The sequence below is a fragment of the Anomaloglossus baeobatrachus genome, chromosome 4 (assembly GCF_048569485.1).
Source record: "Anomaloglossus baeobatrachus isolate aAnoBae1 chromosome 4, aAnoBae1.hap1, whole genome shotgun sequence".
Classification (NCBI taxonomy): domain Eukaryota; kingdom Metazoa; phylum Chordata; class Amphibia; order Anura; family Aromobatidae; genus Anomaloglossus; species Anomaloglossus baeobatrachus.
Genome location: NC_134356.1, coordinates 527,407,412 through 527,428,401, shown reverse-complemented (window position 1 = coordinate 527,428,401; position 20,990 = coordinate 527,407,412). Strand labels below are relative to the sequence as shown.

The 20,990-nt window shown below is 43.5% G+C and overlaps 1 protein-coding gene across 3 annotated transcripts in view; it reads left to right on the top strand.

Annotated features, from left to right (window-relative positions):
- The window catches only part of CEMIP (cell migration inducing hyaluronidase 1), a 166,975-nt gene extending 159,384 nt beyond the window's left edge, over positions 1 to 7,591 (top strand). For all 3 annotated transcript variants that reach the window (XM_075345921.1, XM_075345919.1, XM_075345920.1), the window contains 3 exons: positions 1,027 to 1,184; positions 2,783 to 2,883; positions 5,392 to 7,591. In XM_075345921.1, the coding sequence (XP_075202036.1) occupies positions 1,027 to 1,184; positions 2,783 to 2,883; positions 5,392 to 5,519 (387 nt within the window). In that variant the 3' untranslated portion in view covers positions 5,520 to 7,591. The remainder of the gene's footprint in view (positions 1 to 1,026; positions 1,185 to 2,782; positions 2,884 to 5,391) is intronic.
- Positions 7,592 to 20,990: the final 13,399 nt, after the last annotated feature.

Here is a 20,990-nt window from a genome sequence, read left to right as displayed (position 1 = left end):
TCATATTGAGTTATATAGTTAAAAAGGTTGAATAAAGACCCATGTTCATCAAGTTCAACCTCTCTCCACCATTCCATATGTTACTCTTGCACATGGGAACCTCTTCTGTCTGTGTCCACCATTGGCAGAGTCAGTCATCTCCCTAGCGTCAGCCTTTTAAAGCCACCATACACATTAGATGCTTCGGTCGATCCTTTTGTTGGTAGCAGTCTCAGCTGACTCTCCCACTCTTTGGCCGAACGATTCCTCCTGTGTTCTCTTAGAACGCCACCAGCTGACATGTTGGTCAACAACTTATCCCTGGGTAACAATGCAATTGGCATTTAAAATTGGATATCCCCAATCAACATCTCCCCGACCATCAGTTGGCTGCTGACTTCATAAAAATTAGATTGTTGTCCTAACTAGTCGTTTTCAGCAAGTTTGACCAACAGTAGTCTATTATGTATGAGGGTCTTTAGTAATACACAGCTCCTGTACATGTTTCTCCAGCACTGGCGAACACAGACAGAAAAGGGCCCATGTGCAAAAACAGTATATGGGCCCTTTTCAGTCTAATAGCTCATTAAAATGCACAATGTCACCTGCTTTGGAGGTAGAAATTGGCCTTGGACCACTGTGCAGCTGCACAGGTTGCACCAATGATATGTCGCTGGTCTTTCTCTATTGTTAATATGTAATAAATTACATTTGAGCACTATTTTACGTTATCAGGGTGGTGTAAGTGCAGAATGATTGCTCTATTACTATCTGCACTGTTGTGACAGCGCTGAAATGAAAGCAGCAGTTTGTAGTAAGCACAAAAGTCCCTACAGAGAAGACCAATAATAATGCATACACACCCGAAACCTCCAACAACATATCAAACAAGTAGATAGCCTTTCTAGTACATTACACAATAGACTTGGACTGGGAGTGGAAGACTTCTCTATTGAAGTCTATGTATACATATTGTGCTAATGGGACAATCAGCAGGAAAACGTGCACTGATGTTATATATGAAAGTCATGAAAATCTTTATTATAGGTGGATAACAAAAAGTTCTTCATGCCAGATGATGGGATACAAGTGGTTGTGATTGATGGAAGTCAAGGAAAAATTGTTGATAGTGCTAGCTTCAAAACATCCATACTACAAGGAATCCCAGCTCAGTTTGATAACTATGTGACCAACATCAAAGACAAGTGAGTAGGATTCTCATTGTACAATATCTGTGTGAGAAAAACGAGAAAAACTGATCTATGAGCAAGCCCCATAGTGTGATCTGCTGTTTTCCCGGATGTACTTGTACTTATTATAGTCTTTGGGACTGTTCACATATCTCTGTCTTTTTGCAGACTGAGGGGCCCAAAGAAAATCACAGAGACACGTCTGATTTTGAGCCAATCCACCTACAGGAGTTGGACAAAATAATGGAAACACCTAATGTTTTGGCATCATAATCTTCAATCATATTATAAACATACAAACCGTGATATATGTTAATGTTTTGTAGTTGATTATTTGTGTTATGTGATATGTGTATGTAAATTAACTGTTTCTTTTGCTGAAAACTAAGAACATTGATGAGAACCTGATACCAATGGCAGACCTCTCGGATTTTCAAAGAGGCCAAATTGTTGGTGCTCTTATGGCAGGCGCTAGTGTAACAGAAAGTGCCCGAATGCTTGGCGTGTCAAGAGGTACTGTCTCCAAAGTAATGACTGCCTTTGAAAGAAAAGGAAAACATCCGCAGCAAAGCACATGTCCGGCTGAAAGTCGAAGTTGGCTGAGAGAGACCGTCAGACTTTAAAGCGAATTGTGAGAGAGCAAGAGCACGGCTCCGAATATCACTGCTGAGCTCAATGAACACCTACAGAACCCAGTTTCCATGAAAACTGTTTGTCGGGAGCTGCACAAATTTGGATTCCACGGAAGAGCTGCAATTAGAAAACCACTGCTCTCAATGACAAATGTGTCCAAGCGTTTAGAGTGGTGTAGAAACCTCCAGAATTGGTCTTTTGAGCAGTGAAAACATGTGATATTCTCAGATAAATCATCATTTACCCTATTTCCGACCTCTTGCTGAGTGTACGTTTGGAGACAGACGAAAGAAGCATTCCATCCAGACTGCCTTCTCCCAACCGTAAAACATGGCGGAGGTTCTGTGATGATCTGGGGTGCTATTTCATGGAGATCCACCGGGCCAATGATATCCCTTCATGGAAGAATTAACAGCCGAGATTATTTAGGCATTTTGGGCGACCAAGTGCATCCCATGGTTCAAGCATTGTTCCTGGAGGGGAACGCCATCTGTCAGGATGATAATGCACCAATTCATACAGCTAGAATCGTTAAAGCATGGCACGAGGAACATTCTAATGAAGTTGAGCATCTCATCTGGCCCCCACAATCCCCACACCAACATTATTGAGCATTTATGGTCGATTTTAGAGATTCAAGTTAGACGTCGATTTCCGCCACCATCATCGCTCAAAGAACTGGAGGGTGTTTTAACTGCAGAATGGGCTAAAATTCCTTTGGAAACAATTCACACCTTGTATGAATCCATACCTTGTAGAATTGAGGCTGTAATCGCCGCAAAAGGTGGACCTAAACCATATTAAACTAACTTTTGTTGATGTTTCCAGGTGTTTCCATTATTTTGACCAACCCCTGTATATTACCAAGCAAACATTCCCCACCCTTAGACTCTACAGCAGCTGTGTCCTCTGCACCTCTATAGTTTTCCCCTGTATACAGTTTAGAAAGATGTTAGCTAACAATGAGTTTTGTATTACAGCTCTATTGTAGTCATCGTATCAAAAGGAAGACTTTACTACAAAGGACCATGGATCAAGGTCCTGGGAAAACTTGGAGCTGATGCAGGCCTAAAACTAAAAGGTGAGGCACAGTCAAGTATTTATACATCATAGAGAAAAACTGTCAGCAGATTTCACAATACAAAAACATTAATTATGAAATATATCTCTTAGACCTACTGAGTCTGATATAGTTACTTTGAAAATCAGTGTCAGAATGGCTGTACAATCCAGTAGCAGTTTACTGTATACTCAGAGATTAGTAAGAGGAGGGACACTGCGGATCTGTCAATCAGGTTAGGTGAGCACTGATGAAGGTAGATGTTCAGAAAGGATTTTCTTTCTGACATTGATTTTCAAAGAAGGTGATAGATCTGTTTTAAAGGGAATCTGTCAGCACGATCCACCCCCAAAAGTGTTTATATAGTCATGTTGCTCTCTAAAAGATAATGCCATCCACACCTTTAATGACCAAATCTGTTGCTTCCGGAATGAATAAATTGTGGTTTGGATTCATAAGTAAATGAGGCTTATGTGCTCTGGGAGTGTAAAAGCATTTCCCAAGCCTCTGCCTTCCTGGCCGTAGTCCTACCCAGCTCCACTTTCTTCTGCTTGATTGACAGCTCACTGGCTTAATTGCATAGCAGAGAAAGATGGAGCTGGGTGAGAAATAGAGCCAGGAGGCAGAAGCTTGAGAAATTATTTTACTTTCCCAGAACATATAAGCTTTGCTTTAAAGCACTGATTTTCCAGTCAGGGATGAACAGATTTCATAAGTAAAAGTGTCCAAACACATAACAACAAATGAGAAAGACAAAGAATGATAAGTAGCAGAACGGAGGGTTCCTAAAAGGGAGAGGCTCCTTTTCTTAGTAGCATGCGCCTATAACCCAATCAGGGAGAAGATGGGTCGGACTGGTGAGGCCTCCAGATGATCGCCAGAAGAAGACAACAGAGTGGTATGAGAAGACACCTTCACAGTGCTGCCACCTCTTCATAAGGAATGCATCAGCCAAAGAGTATGCTTAAGGTCTTGGTTCCACTTGCGTAGAGCTTCTGATGCAAGAGCATTGGAAGCGATATGCTAATGACCCTCTGCTGCAAGCGTCAGCCGAGGGTCATGCGACTGTGATCTGATCTTGCGATCAGATCACAGCTGCGGAGAAGAGGGAGGGAACACTTTCTTTCCATCTCCTCTCCGGCCTGTCTCTGCATATATTGCACTGCGGTCGGATTATATGCAAGTGCAATTCCATTTTTTTCGCACGCTCCCATAGACTTGTATGGGGGTGCATGAGCTGAGACTCGCAGACAATTGCAGCATGCTGAGATTTATTTCTCATGCTATTATGGCATGAGAAATCAATCACAGATGGACACTGCCACATAGCTTTGCACTGGTGCGAGTGCAATCCAATGTTTTATCCAATTGCACTCTGTGCAAAACACAAGTGGAACCAAGGCCTCAGTTATATATGTTTAGTTACTTATAGGATTTACAAAGGTAAAACATTTTGGGTTGTAATGTCTTGTCATGAGACCAGATTTATTTGGTCTGATGAAGAGGCATTACACCTTGAGACACGTTACCTTTGTTAAGCGTTTAAGTACATAAAAGTATATACCTTAAGCATACTCTTTGGCTGCTGCGTTCCTTATGAAGAGGTGACAGCGCTGTGAAGGTTTCTTTTTGTACCACCATAAAGTACAAGGGTGGATGACATTATTTTTCAGAAAGCAACATAATTATGTAAACAGTTTTCGGAGGTCGATCGCGTTCTTTTTAAGACCAAATAAAATGGACTCCAAGGTAAACGTCCTCATCAAAGAGTGACCACCAGTGAAGTATCTGGCTGTATACTGTGTGACGAGGAAGCGATTTATTGATACATTGTACTTTTCAGTGACAATGAAGCACTGGATAAAATATTAAAAGATGGAATCAATGGAGCAAAGCAGGAAAAATTGATAGATGGGGTTATGGGGAGGATTAGTCTCTTTGGTTTTCTTTGACTCCATATTTCAGGCACCACCTCTAGGTCCCTGCATTAGGCATAACCCAGTGTATACATTCTGCCTAGTGAGGTCCTTTATATATTGTGATTAGTCAACTCGCTGCTGTAGAAAACATGTACATTCACTGGGGCTTTCCTGCAGCCCTACAATAGACTATAGCTTATACGAATGTCTCATAGCACCAACAGCTAATGCACATAACAGGGGATCACTGGGATTATAGGTCTCCCGTGGATAATCTCCATGCTTGGATTACCTCTGTTTACAGCAGGAGGGATTGTCATGGTTTACCAAGGGAGCTGGAAATAATGTCCTCCCTAGAATTAAATAAAATGTAAATAATAAATGCTGTCATGTTGATGAATGAGCTCCTATAAGTATATGATATATATCATGATACTTTCAGGACACTGCAGGTGTTTTACATCGGCACAAATGGCCCACAATGTAGTGCAACAGACAAATTACTAGTCCCCTTATGGGAACGCAGACTTTCTGTTCATGAAAAAAAATATTTTTGTTTCAATTAAACCTTGTTTCCTGACATTTCCATCTTTCCCTGTGTTGTCTGCAGATAAGCTAGCTTTCGTTGGCTATAAAGGAAATTTCCAACCCATATGGACCAAGCTGGTCACCAACTCAGAGGCTGCAAAGATTTACCAAGTTGTCCCTTTTCCAGTGGAGAGAAAGATGAAATTATGAAGCTGAATGGATGAAGTTTTACCACTGTTATTTCCAGGCAGGGAAGGATTGCAGACATTGGAACATCAGCAATGCCCAACTTTCCTCCCAATGACCCTGCACAGAGTGTGCTTGTGTTATACACCGGGGTATTGTAAATCTTGTGCCCAGGGCTTCCCGTGCCACCATGCCAGTCTCCTGTGTGCTCCGTGCATTACGAGCATTGGGCTGAACTTGCCGCTAGCACATGTGACTCTTTCTCCTATATAACCCAGTTGTCTTCTCACCACGCTGCCCGGTTGGCACAGTTGCACCATATTCATTCACAGATTATTATTTTTTTTAATGTCTATAGAGTTTTTCAGGTTTAAATTGATTGTTTGCATCAAACAGATTTGTCAGAATACTCCATATTGTAATTGTAACACCTGAATTCTCTACTTTCATCACTTGTCTGCCAAAAGAACGTTCTACATCAAGGTGTAATGACAGTCTAGTGAATGCAGGCTTTTTCACTTAGAAGGCACAAGAGTATATTGACGCTGAGCTGCCCCCGTATGTCCTGTTGATACAGGTGGACCCTTTCCTCTAGTATAACATACCGCAGGTGGATTTCATCCTTCATTTCTATAGCGTGCATCGACAACAGGACTTCTTCAAGTCTTCTGAAGCTTCTTGTTAAGTTGAACATTTACATTTTGCCTTTGGAGATGTAGCTTTGTAAAGGAAATAACCGTAATATAAGCCAGAGATATAGAAGCGAAATAGCCTAGAGCGAGTGTATAGACAATCGGATAATACCAGCAAGTGAAGGGTACTGACAAAAGGAATCGGTGGATTCTATCGATGACTAGATCTTATGATAGGTGTCCTATAGAAGCTCCAGTATAAAGGTTATGTCCTTAATATTTCTGATATTATAAGGCTATGGTATTTTTCTTGTATGGCTTGACGGTGCAATACGCATTGTACTTGGTGATTGCTTGCTGTGGCATTAGAACATTTTTGCACAATTGAGTCATACAGTATTACTAAATTAACCTCCGTGCAAAGGTGAAACCATACCGGTTCAGTTATGTGATTGACAGCTTGATGGTATGATACTTATTGGGTGGAATATTTTAAACACCAGTTTACATTGAGGTATAATCTAAATAAAGTGATGAGCATGGCTTTTGTTTGGAGAGAGGGGAGTCATCCACAGCCAGGCATCCCAGAGTAAAGGAATTGGGCCCAATGTGTTTGAGGATGGTTGGGAGGCCCCCGTACATATCAGCCAGTCCTGTTGATATAGGCAGTTCAGTCGGCTTTATTCTGTGTATAGGGGTCTTACATGGAGGGGCCATCAGATGAGTAACATATCAGCAGACAGCATTGCAGCATTCCTAACAGTTTAATTATAGTCATGTTTTGTTAGTATATCGTTGTTTACTCAGTGTTGTCCTGAAGAATTATACCATTCGTTTGGCATTTTGTAGAGTCACTATTTTGCTCATAATTAAGGGACTATGGCATTTTCTGTTTTTGCTTTGCACTATTAGGTAATTTTGCTTTCTAGTTTTAAAACCACTTGAAATTGCCCTAGTCACTCTCCACAATAGATGTAGTAAAGGTTGACGTGGACATCTTCAGTTGCCCAAACAGGCTTTGCTAGTAGACTTTCTAGACAACCCGCAGTGCACAAGGATCAGTAACACGGTATTTTCTGGTACACAATCTCAGTGTTTTATGATACAACTTCGTCTCGTCTCTGTTTTCCATACACCGAAATAGCTGGTCCTTTTTCGGAGATAGATGTAAAAGTACTGTACAGTGTTTTGTATGTATGCAATATTTCATATCAACTTATTGTGAACCAAAAAAAAAGGAAAAAATATATATTTTGTATTTATTTATTCATCTGGATACCAGGGATGGACTAGATGTGTCATTATCCTGTGATTGTATAGGAATCGCTAGAAATGGTTGATTTTAAAATTACCTTTTTGTAAATTAGAATTCGGTCATTTGCAAATGTAGAGATGTATGTATCAGCATTTGTTGTCTGTGTATGTGTGCAATCACTTTAAAAATAAAAAGTTACTTTGTGTTCATTTTGTGGAATGCTAAATTGTCTCTGCGTTCTCAGCAAATCAGTATAACTGTATGTTCTCTTATCAAGAGCCTTGGGACATGTAAAGTATTGCTGTGTGTAAAGCTGGGTTTACACACTGCAACATCGCAAAGGACATCGCTGTAACGTCACCGGTTTGGTGACGCAATAGCGACCTCCCTAAGTCTCTACTAAGTCTCTGGTGAGCGTTCAAACAGGCAAACCTGGCCGACAACTCAACAGCGATCCGGACCTGCAGAGCGACCTAGCTGGTTGTTGGGGACGTTGATAAGCAGCCTTTTGAAAGGGAAGTTGCTAACAAAGTCGCTGAAAAGGCTTCACACACTGAAACTTCATGCTGCACAGCGGGAAACAAAGGACCTAGGAATGGTCCTGAACGATTTGTAACGATTACAACTTCACAGCAGGGGCCGGGTCGCTGATAGGATTCACACACTGCAACATCGCAAACAACATCGCTATTGCGTCACCAAACCGGTGACGTTACAGCGATGTCGTTTGAGATGTTGCAGTGTGTAAACCCAGCTTAAGTCAGCGTGCTCCGCTCCTCTGCCTCCCGGCTCGCTGCTTGCCAGGTGGAGACTCCTATCTGAGTGACAATTCAGAGCATGGTCGAGACACTGGTCCAAGCGGTGTTCGTTCTCTTGCTGAGTGCAGAGGTGCCTTTGCCTCTTCACCTTCAGACGGGAAGCAGCATGTGCTTGTCAGCTGTTTAGGCTACTTTCACACATCAGTTTTTTTCCATCAGGTACAATCCGGAAAAAAACGGGTTAAACGGATCCGGTACCGCATCCGTTTTATCTCCATAGATTTGCATTGTTACCGGATTATACCTGATGGCTTTACATTGCATCCGTTTTTTTCCGGATGCGGCAAAATTAATCAAAGCAGCGGCCGGAGGCAACGTGTCTTGCAACGTTTTTTTGTCGGGAAAAAAAACCGCATCGCGCCGGATCCGGCGCAATACGGCGTGTTTTACAATGAAAGCCTATGGACGCCGGGCGCAATGCGGTAAAAAATGGATGCGGCTACCGGATCCGTTTTTGTAAACTGCGCATGCACCAAATTAATTAAAAAAGCTGATCTTTCAAAAAAACGGACAAACCGGATGCAAAAACGGATGCAAACCGTATCCACCGGATCCGGTTTTGTACGCATCCGGCATAACATCCGTTAAAAACCGGATCCGGTGGATACGGTTTTACATTTTTTTGCCGGATCCTTTGGATCAGGAAAAAAAAGGATTGTGCCTGAATGCAGAAAACTGATGTGTGAAAGTAGCCTTACTGAAGCGGGCCAGCTCACAATCACATGCCCAGGAAACCGGTCACTCCCATACAATGCAGAGGCGGCCAGTAACGTAGGCAATGAGCAATAACGTATAGAATTAAAAATGTATTTTTAGTAAAAGGTAAATTGCAAAGTTACCTGTTTTTTTAAGCACAGCATTTGAAATACCTCGTTTAGGCTATGTGCGCACGCTGCGGATTTACTTTCGATTTTACCGCGGATTTGCCGCAGATTTTCTGCAGAAAATGTGTCTAACATTTCTGCAGTCATTCACCAGCAAAACCTATGGGTATAAAAAAATTCTGTACGTACACTGCGTTTTTTTATACCTGCGGATTTACTTACGGATTTTCTGCTGCGGAATTAATGTGCATGTCACTTCTTTTCCGCAGGTACCTGCGGTTTTTGCCATAGATAATGGTAAAAATCTGCAGGGAAAAACCGCGGGAAATCCGCACCAAACCGCGGCAAAATCGCATGCGGATTTCGTTGCAGTTTTGGTGCATTTTTTTACCGCAGGTGTGGGATTCTTTCAGAGGGTCCGGATTTTCCTTGAGAAAAAGTCACTTTCTAGTGCGCACATGGCCTTAGAGGATTTAGCAGGCACCACTCACTTCCACATTCAGAGGTTAACATTGCCAAAAAACCTTTTACCCTATTAAAGTGTGAATTTTAAGGACCGTACGTTTATTAAATCTCATTGGGGCTTTTTCGAACAATGTAAGAAATATGTTCATTGATCCTGTATTCATAAATTAAACCTTCATGACATGTTATAACATTTGGAGCTCATCCATAAATGGACTTGTTGCAGTCCCACCCACACATCACAATCGCATCATATGAACACGAGGTAAATAAACTTGTGATCCTGGTCATGCAGTTGGTGGTTGGTTGGTCACTGTTCAGATATCCACCTTTTAATGCCCCAGCATTGTAATAACAAATGGTCAGGGCTCTCTGCATGGCTTGAGCTTTCAATCAAAAGACTCCTAGGACCATCAGTCAGAGAAGAGGGGTTTAGATGCATTCAGCGCAAAGCTCCCTTGATGCTGAACATGCAAGGACTGTACACCACCATCCCCCTCAGGACCACTCCATCCCCTCAGTGCTTGTTATCCAGCATAAGGGGCACATAAAATGCGATTCTCAATCATGCAACCAAAAGCTCAAACCTGCTGACTGTTAGCATTTGTCAGTATTGTGGCAATTAATACACAATGTTTCAACATATCCCAGTGGGGTTTTTTAGATTTTTTTGGGGGACACATTATATTCTATGATAATGGTAAATTTAGCTTGATATGTTTTGTGCTTATTTATAAAACAATCAGAAATTTGACAAAAATTTCTAAAAAAAAAAAGAATCAAACTTTGAATGATTATCTCTTTAATTCACATAGCCACATCAGACAAAATGGTTAATAAATAACATTTACCTCATGTCTGCTTTATATCAGCACCACACACACACACACACACACTATATATATATATATTACAGGGGCTGGCTGGCACATTTTAGCCTGGGGGGCAATCATAAGGCAGTGGCCCTCAAGTTGCGGCGGCCCACCTTTGGTCTGTTTATCTCTGGCCACTGCATTAAAGCAGCAGTAACAGACTTTATGAACAGGCTGGTACATATATATGGGAACAGAACCACGCTTGCTGCTTACATAGATACTGCAACAGAACCAAGATGACTACAGAGATATGGGAACTGCAAGGAGCTTATTACAGCGATATGGGAACAGAACCGAGCTTACTATAGAGATATGGGAACAAAACCGGGCTTACTACAGAGATACAGGAGCAGAACTGAGCTTACTATAGAGATATGGCAGCAGAACTGACCTTACTACAAAGATATAGGAGCAGAACTGAGCTTACTACAGAGATATGGGAGCAGAACCGAGCTTACTACAGAGATATAGGAGCAGAACCGAACTTACTACAGAGATATCAGAACAGAACCGACCTTACTACAGAGATATGAGAGCAGAACCAAGCTTACTACAGAGATTTGGGAGCAGAACCGAGCTTACTACAGAGATATGAGAACAGAACCAAGCTTACTACAGAGATATGGGAGCAGAACTGAGCTTACTACAGAGATATGGGTGCAGAACCGAGCTTACTACAGAGATATGAGAGTAGAACCAAGCTTACTACAGAAATATGGGAGCAGAACTGAGCTTACTACAGAGATATGGGTGCAGAACCGAGCTTACTACAGAGATATGGGTGCAGAACCGAGCTTACTACAGAGATATGAGAGTAGAACCAAGCTTACTACAGAAATTTGGGAGCAGAACCAAGCTTATTACAGAGATATGGGAGCAGAACTGAGCTTACTACAGAGGTATGGGAGTAGAACCGAGCTTACTACAGAGATATGAGAACAGAACCAAGCTTACTACAGAGATATGGGAGCAGAACTGAGCTTACTACAGAGATATGGGTGCAGAACCGAGCTTACTACAGAGATATGAGAGCAGAACCAAGCTTACTACAGAAATATGGGAGCAGAACTGAGCTTACTACAGAGATATGGGAGCAGAACTGAGCTTACTACAGAGATATGGGTGCAGAACCAAGCTTACTACAGAGATATGAGAGCAGAACCAAGCTTACTACAGAGATTTGGGAGCAGAACCAAGCTTACTACAGAGATATGGGAGCAGAACTGAGCTTACTACAGAGGTATGGGAGTAGAACCAAGCTTACTACAGAGATATCAGAACAGAACCGACCTTACTACAGAGATATGAGAGCAGAACCAAGCTTACTACAGAGATATGGGAGCAGAACTGAGCTTACTACAGAGATATGAAAGCAGAACTGAGCTTACTATAGAGATATGGGAGCAGAACCGAGCTTACTGTACTACAGAGATAAGGAAGCAGAACCGTGCTTACGGCAGAGATAAGGGAGCAGAATCAAGCTTACTACAGAGATAAGGGAGCAGAACCCAGCTTACTACAGAGATAAGAAAATCAATACCAAGCTTACTACAGAGATATGAGAGCAGAACCGAGCTTACTACAGAGATACAGGAGCAGAACCAAGCTTACTACAGAGATATGAGAGCAGAACCAAGCTTACTACAGAGATACAGGAGCAGAACCGAGCCTACTACAGAGATATGGGAGCAGAACCAAGCTTACTGTACCCATACAGGAACAAAATTGTACTTACTTAGTCTACTACATAGAAATAGCAACAGGACACCAAGCAAGGACAACAAATTTACTGCATAGACATAGTACAATAACTAAGCTTACTGCTTAAATATGGTACCATAACTGAGCTTACTATATTGATATAGGAGCAAAACTACATAGATACAGTACCATAACCCAGCTAACTACATATACAGCAATTACAAAGCTTATCCTATATTTTCAATGTTAAACTTGTACAGAACACGGTTGGCACACGGACTATACACTTATGCCACCTGTGTGCTGTGTGTGTTTTTCACGGCCCCATAGACTTCTATTGGCCTTTGTCATCTGCGCTGCCGGAAAAAAACAGATGTCTCCGTAGGGATCACACAAGGTCTATGTAAACACTATAAAAAAGCAAAAAAGAAAATATCATTACTTACAGCAAGATGGAATTGCAGCTGTATATTGCTCAGGCCAAAAGACTACTACTACTCCAGCAGGATACAGCTAAACCCCCACTAGGTGGAGGCAACACAGGTGCAGGTGGAGCCATTCACACTCACTTCCAAATATGGAGGAGGTGATGGCTGGATGGTAAAACTGCACACTGGCCTGAGCAATATACAGCTGCAATTCCATCTTGCTGTAAGTAATGATATTTTCTTTTTTGCTTTTTTTTATATTATATATAGTGTAGGGACCTACAAGCATGAGGTTCCCGTGACGAGGGTTGTAGGCTTACGTCTTATGGCCATAACGCTAACAAAAAACCTCAAAAACTTTTTTGTACAGGATACAGCCAGGCCCCTTTTTGTTAGGCCTTGCTATCAGAGTTTCTGTCCCTACGTAGCGCGCAGTGGGGGTACGGCTTGGCAGCCCGCCTGATCTAATAGTATGGGCGTCACCTAATAGGCTGCGGGTTTGTGACTGTGCGTCTGCTAGTGTGAACAGTGCTCTATGCAAGCCACCAGTGTGCAGTTTTACCATCCAGCCATCACCTCCTCCATATTTGGAAGTGAGTGTGAATGGCTCCACCTGCACCTGTGTTGCCTCCACCTAGTGGGGGTTTAGCTGTATCCTGCTGGAGTAGTAGTAGTCTTTTGGCCTGAGCAATATACAGCTGCAATTCCATCTTGCTGTAAGTAAGTCTATGTAAACACACGGACATGTGAGCAGCACCATAGATTATAATGGGTACTCGTTGTAACCGTGAAAAAAACGGACACAACACATACCACATACACAGACACGTGAAGGAGGCCATAAGGTGGTGACATAGCTACCTCACAGTGCAGGGGTTAATTTCACTTCTTTTCATAAACATGGAAATACAAATGACATTCCCTAACACATATGTGAATAAGCCATTAGTGCTGCGTGCCCACGATCAGTGTCGGCAGCGTCTTGCGCTGGTGGTGTGCACGCAGCCTCACATACAGGCATCTTACACACATACCCAACCCCAGAAACACGGACTGTAAACATACAGTACAGAGATGTGTACACATATATAGACATATACACCGGCACGGTATACACCTACACACACACACACACCTGCGTACAGCGGTATACACATACACACAGCTCTGCATACAGCCGTATACACATAGACACACACACCTGCGTACTGCCGTATACACACACACACAGACATACCCCTGCATACAGCCGTATACACACACACACACACATCCGCGTACAGCCGTATACATATACACACCTGCGTACAGCTGTCTATACACACACATAAACACAGACACATACACAGATATAGTCACATAGAAGTGTATACATATTTGAAAACATTCACATACAAAAATTCATACACAGACAGATACTGGGGGGCTTTTTACTTTTGATGATTGGGGGACACTTCTCTCTTCTTCTCTCCTGTGCAGCCACAGACTTCTTTGATGGTAAAATCAAATCCCACAGGCTAAAGGACCTGTGGTGACGTCATGCTCATGTGATCATAAGGGGCGGGGCCTCAGCAACACAGCTGAAAACAGAAAGAAACTCCAGGTGTCCTGGAGTTCTTTATAATAGAAGCCGGAGTCTGAGGTAAGACCTCCAGATGGGGCGTTCAGGGGGGCGCAGGGGGGAGGGAGGGTAGGGGGGGGGGCGCAGCCTGCATGATTATAGTGGACGGGAGGAAACATGGCCACGCCCACAGACAAAGCCGGTCACGCCCACTACAGAGGCAGCTCTAGCCACTGGGATGTAGCTGCAAACCTTGTCTGATGCTCCTCGGCTGGATGGAGGCAGCGCGTGTTGCATGACGTCATTATAGCACACGTGGCCGCGCACTGTGCACTGCGAGCGGCCGGGTCTCCTGAACTATACAACCGGTCATGTACCTGTAGAAGTGTCAGTGTGCCCGGCCACAGTACAGGAGACACGGCCGCGCGCAATTCACTGTGCGCGGCCATGTGTGTTATAATGACATTATGCAGCAAGCGGCCGGCCCTCTACAATACCTGGGAGAGCAGCACGGGGGGCAATTGCCCCCTCGCCCCCCGGCCCAGCCCGCTCCTGTATATATATATATATATATATATATATATATATATAAATCACTTCATTATTTTCATTTTTTATTCATCAATTTTGCTATTATGTGCCCCTACATAGATCCATACTCTTAGTATAGTAATACTAGCTGTAGTACCGGGATAGTACCGTAACTGTCTCTCTGTCTCTCTGTTATGGACAAGATTATGAATTATCATTGTATATAAGAGTTACATGGAGATATCCATAAAGAACAAGATTTAAGATAGTGTTTGAACTGTACCACACATATCTCTTGGCATAAGACTCAGACTGTGTACCCCCACCTGGTTCTGCATTTGGACATAAAACTCAGACAGTCTGGGCTATTCTTGTGACCAGTGAATCATGCTGACATTGCTTAATATAAATGAGGAACCAAGCACATTACAGTAAATTGTATATCACAGAATAAGCTGTTCTACTTTATCCAATAGGAGATGTGTTACGTATTCTTGGCACCTAGCCAATAAGATTATATATATCCGTACAATTTCCGTATTAAAGTCAGTCTTACTTTCTATTCATATCCGAGTACGTCTCTCTGGTGTGTGTGAAAGATAGTGGTTATGCATGCTACCACGAGTGACTCATAATTTGGACTGCAGACAGTTTAAGAGGGATGCATGATTAGATTGCATCAACCTAAATTATGGCCTTATCATTTGGCGCCCAACGTGGGGCCAAATGAAGATGACAATGATTTAACAAATAGGCCAGTGGCCTTGGGACTGAAGATGGCTGGAAAAGGGAACTAGGTGCGGCCCAACCTGAAATGACGTCTGGGCAGGCTAGGGAGGGCGTTTGGTGGGCAGGGGGACAAACTACACAAGTCCAACCCTCTGGGGACGACTTATAAGGAGGGGGGCGTTGTTTCCTAATGGGCTTGGCCACTTCCTGAGGTGCCATTTTCTGATCTGGTGCAATATGCAATATAGAAATATCTTTTAACATCTTTTGACGTTCTATACCATGCCTCAGCATCCATAAGGAGATCTTTATCTTTCAAGATCCCTAGCTTATTTAACAAAACATCTTTCCATTCCTGCTCCTCTAATCTCCCTTTCTTGGCAGTGATTCCTGCCACCTTCAAGAGCGACTTCATCATTTTTAACATACTTCCTTCCTTCTCGTTCGCTTACTAATTCTTCTGCCGTTAACTTGACAGGTGTGGACTGATTAGACCCCATGCTTCAAGGGTACACGACTTAAAACTAACACGTCAACCTGGATGTCTGATGCTCTACCGACTGAGCTAGCCACTTTCTCTCCTAGACCAGCGACTATACACATCCACAGAATACACAGAATTTCTACCTCAGTCCACAAACCACAACACAAACGGGTTGTCCTACCAGGAAGTAGTGTCACGCGGGTGATAGAAACTAAATTCACCCTCACTATCTCTTACTTCATGTACTAGTAACCTCTGTTCACACTATATACACCTTATTTGAACAAATCCGTCCAGAACATCAATACTCAATGATTAAGCCTAAAATCAAGGGTTTTCCCCAGTATATTCAATTCCTAGGTAAGAATACACTGACATCCACTAAAACAAGACCAATGAGTACAACTTCAACTCACTGCTTAGCAGGAACACCGTACCAGGTAACAGTCAGGGTCAGTCCCCCACTTTTGTAACTTCTACAACACTGCACCTGTACATAGAAAACCCTTCCAAATCTTCTATCCCAGAAGATCAGGTCCATCCAAGGCCTTATCAAACATCAACTATCGACCGGACTTGTCACACACCAGTGTATCTCACAGTATACATAACAGTATACATAAACAGCATACTTTTCCATGGTCCTTCTACCCGGCTAGCTCAGTCGGTAGAGCATGAGACTCTTAATCTCAGGGTCGTGGGTAGAGTGCAGGGCCCCCAGTTACAGGGTCAGCACAGGAGAGGTAGAGTAGATACGCTCCACTGCTTTTTCCTAGTTGTGTAGATGTAGTCAGGGGGTGCTGCTGGTAGTTTCCAAACCCTCTTGTGCTCTTTTCTGTTTCCCCGGGGTTTTAGGGGATCTTAGTTTTTTAGAATTTCAGTGTTCTCCTGATCCCAAGTTACACCCATTGCTCTTTCTTACAAACCTGGGTATAGTCCTTTGTATCAGGTCTCCGAGAGCCCATATGCAAACAACTACAGCTGGTAAAGACCAAGACACCCTCCTTCAAATGGCAAGACGTATGGAGATGAATCTAGCAGCTTACAAGATCACCCCACATACAGATGTGCAACAGTCACAGTCACCTGAGTTACAGTCACAGTCACCTGAAGAGTATCATCACATCATCTCCAGCCCAGAAGTCATTCTACCTGTTTGCCATGGAGTAAGACAGCAGTCCTTTGAACACTAGTCAGCCAGATTTTACACCTACCTAAAGCACCAGTTGAAGATCAGTGCCTGTATGACATCACTGCTCCCTGACAAAGTCACCAACTCCCGGTGTGCGGTCCTTAATCCTGCTGAACTTCTCCCTCTTCCAAGGGGGGAGTGTCCCACCTCTGACACCTTGGTGGAAGAGGTAGTCGACATTTGGCGCCCAACGAACCTTAGGACGGAGCTCTGGATGGCGGACGGCCGTGCTGACACCTTCAGTCGAAAGGCAACTACGCGAGAGGTGGAGAATTGCGCAACTCCAGCTGCAGGTGAGAACATTTGTATAATCTCACCTTGCAAACCTCCTGCGTGTACTTGCATTTCGAAGGGGGGGTTGGGGTGTCCCAGTCTAGACACCTAATGACCGCCATCTCGCATGAGATAAGCCGTCCTAAGAGATCTCACACCAAGGTGGTCAGGTTCACCTTAAGCTGTCTGTAATTTATGTAATGTAATTGTAAATCACATGAAATGTAATGTGGTTTGAGGTTTTTTTTGTCTGCTCTAGGAGAAAAGCAGAAGTTCTGTGTTTTATTTTTCTCTGACTTAACTGCAAGGGAAAATGAGGAAGTTGTTATATACGCTGCATATATGGATATATATGGTTATATCTGCAGGTGAGATCAGCCACCTGGATGGTGTATATAGTGTCCTTATTGTTATGTCATTGTGTCGACCTGTGTCTACCTGTTGAGATGTCTGTCTATTTGCAGCAGGTGGAGTACTTGATGGCTGCCAGAAAGAGGAAGTGTCACGTAATGTAGTGAGAGCTGTCTTTGAGTGAAGAAAAAAAAACAAAAAACTCTGAAGCAGTACTTGGAAAAGTATGCTGTTTATGTATACTGTTATGTATACTGTGAGATACACTGGTGTGTGACAAGTCCGGTCGATAGTTGATGTTTGATAAGGCCTTGGATGGACCTGATCTTCGGGGATAGAAGATTTGGAAGGGTTTTCTATGTACAGGTGCAGTGTTGTAGAAGTTACAAAAGTGGGGGACTGACCCTGACTGTTACCTGGTACGGTGTTCCTGCTAAGCAGTGAGTTGAAGTTGTACTCATTGGTCTTGTTTTAGTGGATGTCAGTGTATTCTTACCTAGGAATTGAATATACTGGGGAAAACCCTTGATTTTAGGCTTAATCATTGAGTATTGATGTTCTGGACGGATTTGTTCAAATAAGGTGTATATAGTGTGAACAGAGGTTACTAGTACATGAAGTAAGAGATAGTGAGGGTGAATTTAGTTTCTATCACCCGCGTGACACTACTTCCTGGTAGGACAACCCGTTTGTGTTGTGGTTTGTGGACTGAGGTAGAAATTCTGTGTATTCTGTGGATGTGTATAGTCGCTGGTCTAGGAGAGAAAGTGGCTAGCTCAGTCGGTAGAGCATCAGACATCCAGGTTGACGTGTTAGTTTTAAGTCGTGTACCCTTGAAGCATGGGGTCTAATCAGTCCACACCTGTCAAGTTAACGGCAGAAGAATTAGTAAGCGAACGAGAAGGAAGGAAGTATGTTAAAAATGATGAAGTCGCTCTTGAAGGTGGCAGGAATGGCCTATTTGTTGCTGGAGCAGCAGAAGACACCGAGGGGTGTCAGGAAGATGACAATGATTTAACAATGATTCACCCCACCACCAGAACTGATTTGTATAGGCTCACCCAGATTAAAGCTGGGGATTCTTTCTGGCCAGTAATGAAGCCAGGTTTGCAGGTTTACAGTGAGGGTGCGTGTACCTTATCACCCAAGTGACACTGGAAGATGTTTTATGTATAATGTACGCAGTTTTTGGTGTGAAACACCGTAGGAGAGTTGAAAGGAAAAAAAAAAACAAAAAACAGGGAAGTGTTAGTTTCTATTTCAGTCCTGTGAATGAAATTCTGTGAAGTTTAATTGTAAATGACACACGTATGTTGAAATGGAGAATTCTCCCAAAGGGGGGAGATTAGATAGATTAGATGAGAATTGATGAGTAATTCTGAATCTAGCAACTGCACTATGTGTATTTTACCTGTCTGTGAAAATAAGAAACATAAGCTGATATATAGGGTGGACTTGTGTGCTGTCTATGGAGCACTGTGTCCATGTAAGCCCACCCCATTATTTTCTGTTCTGAATGTAGATTTCTTTCTGTCACTCAGCCCTGGGTGGGGTATGGTATGGGGATAGTTATCAGGGTCTGACAGGAGATAGGGATACGCTGGAGGCTCGGCCCTGACCACCATCAGGTCTACCGTCGAGATGAGGGCGAGTACAGGGTCCCTAGTTACAGGGTCAGCCCAGGGGTCCCTATATTATCCATATTCCCGGTGACAGATTGAATACCTCCTGAATGTAGATGTCACAATACATGTCACTCCCTCCCAGGACTCTTCAGACGCCATTTTTGGCCAACACCTACTTCCTCTTTTAGCGGCTGTTTCTTATCGGTAATTATCTTTAGTGGACGTTTTAACTCAGACACTACATAGTTGATCTTTAGACGCCATTTTTGTCCGCGCCCCGCCAGCTCCGCTTAGTAATATGCTTAAATTCAGCGGGTCGCCACGTCTGATCTGAGGTCTCTTGAACTCTCTCTTCAAAGTTCTTTTCAACTTTCCCTCACGGTACTTGTCCGCTATCGGTCTCGCGCCGGTATTTAGCCTTAGATGGAGTTTACCACCCGCTTTGGGCTGCATTCACAAACAACCCGACTCCGAGGAGACCGGGTCCCGCGGCGCCGGGGGCCGCTACCGGCCTACCACCGTCCGCGGGCTGGGGCCACTATTAGAAGGACTCGGGCCCCCGAGTGACGCCGGGGTGGTCCGGTCTCCCATACGCCACATTTCCCGACGCCCGCCGGGCGGACGGGGAATCGGCGCTGGGCTCTTCCCTCTTCACTCGCCGTTACTGAGGGAATCCTGGTTAGTTTCTTTTCCTCCTGGTTAGTTTCCTTTTCCATTTTAGTCCAGCCGACACCCAGTTCCCCATTTTTGTTTCAGCAGCCAAAGTCACTGCTCTGTTTATTGCTGACATAGCAGGGACTGCAGAGGGGGGAGACAGGGACCTGGAACACACACACTCCATTTTTGGTTATATATGCAGTTTTTCCCCATTGTGTTCCCACTAATGAACCTTAGCAGAGGTTATTGCTGATAGTCCTGTGGAAACCTTTTCCCTTCACTTTTGCATGTTTGTTTTTGCTGTATCTAGTATACAGTGTAGACCATATAGACTGCTCACTATTAGTCCTGGTGGACAGTGAATATTTTTCTTCCTATGGCAGTTGATGCTTAGCCTGGTTTGAGATATTTTCACTTGTATGTTATCCTGCCTGGTAGCTTGCACAAGAGTTCCCTGATAGAGAGGGTGGAGGTTCATGTGGTCCCAAGGGGACATTGATCATCAGGAGTTGACATATATTAGGGTTTTCGTTGGCAGCACCCAGTAATCCTTTGTGTCTTAGTTTGCAGGGTCTGACAGGAGAGAGGGATACGCTGGAGGCCCGACCCTGACCACCATCAGGTCTACCGTCGGGATGAGGGAGAGTGCAGGGCCCCCAGTTACAGGGTCAGCACAGGATAGGTAGAGTAGATACGCTCCACTGCTTTTTCCTAGTTGTGTAGATGTAGTCAGGGGGTGCTGCTGGTAGTTTCCAAACCCTCTTGTGCTCTTTTCTGTTTCCCCGGGGTTTTAGGGGATCTTAGTTTTTTAGAATTTCAGTGTTCTCCTGACCCCAAGTTACACCCATTGCTCTTTCTTACAAACCCATATGCAAACAACTACAGCTGGTAAAGACCAAGACACCCTCCTTCAAATGGCAAGACGTATGGAGATGAATCTAGCAGCTTACAAGATCACCCCACATACAGATGTGCAACAGTCACAGTCACCTGAGTTACAGTCACAGTCACCTGAAGAGTATCATCACATCATCTCCAGCCCAGAAGTCATTCTACCTGTTTGCCATGGAGTAAGACAGCAGTCCTTTGAACAC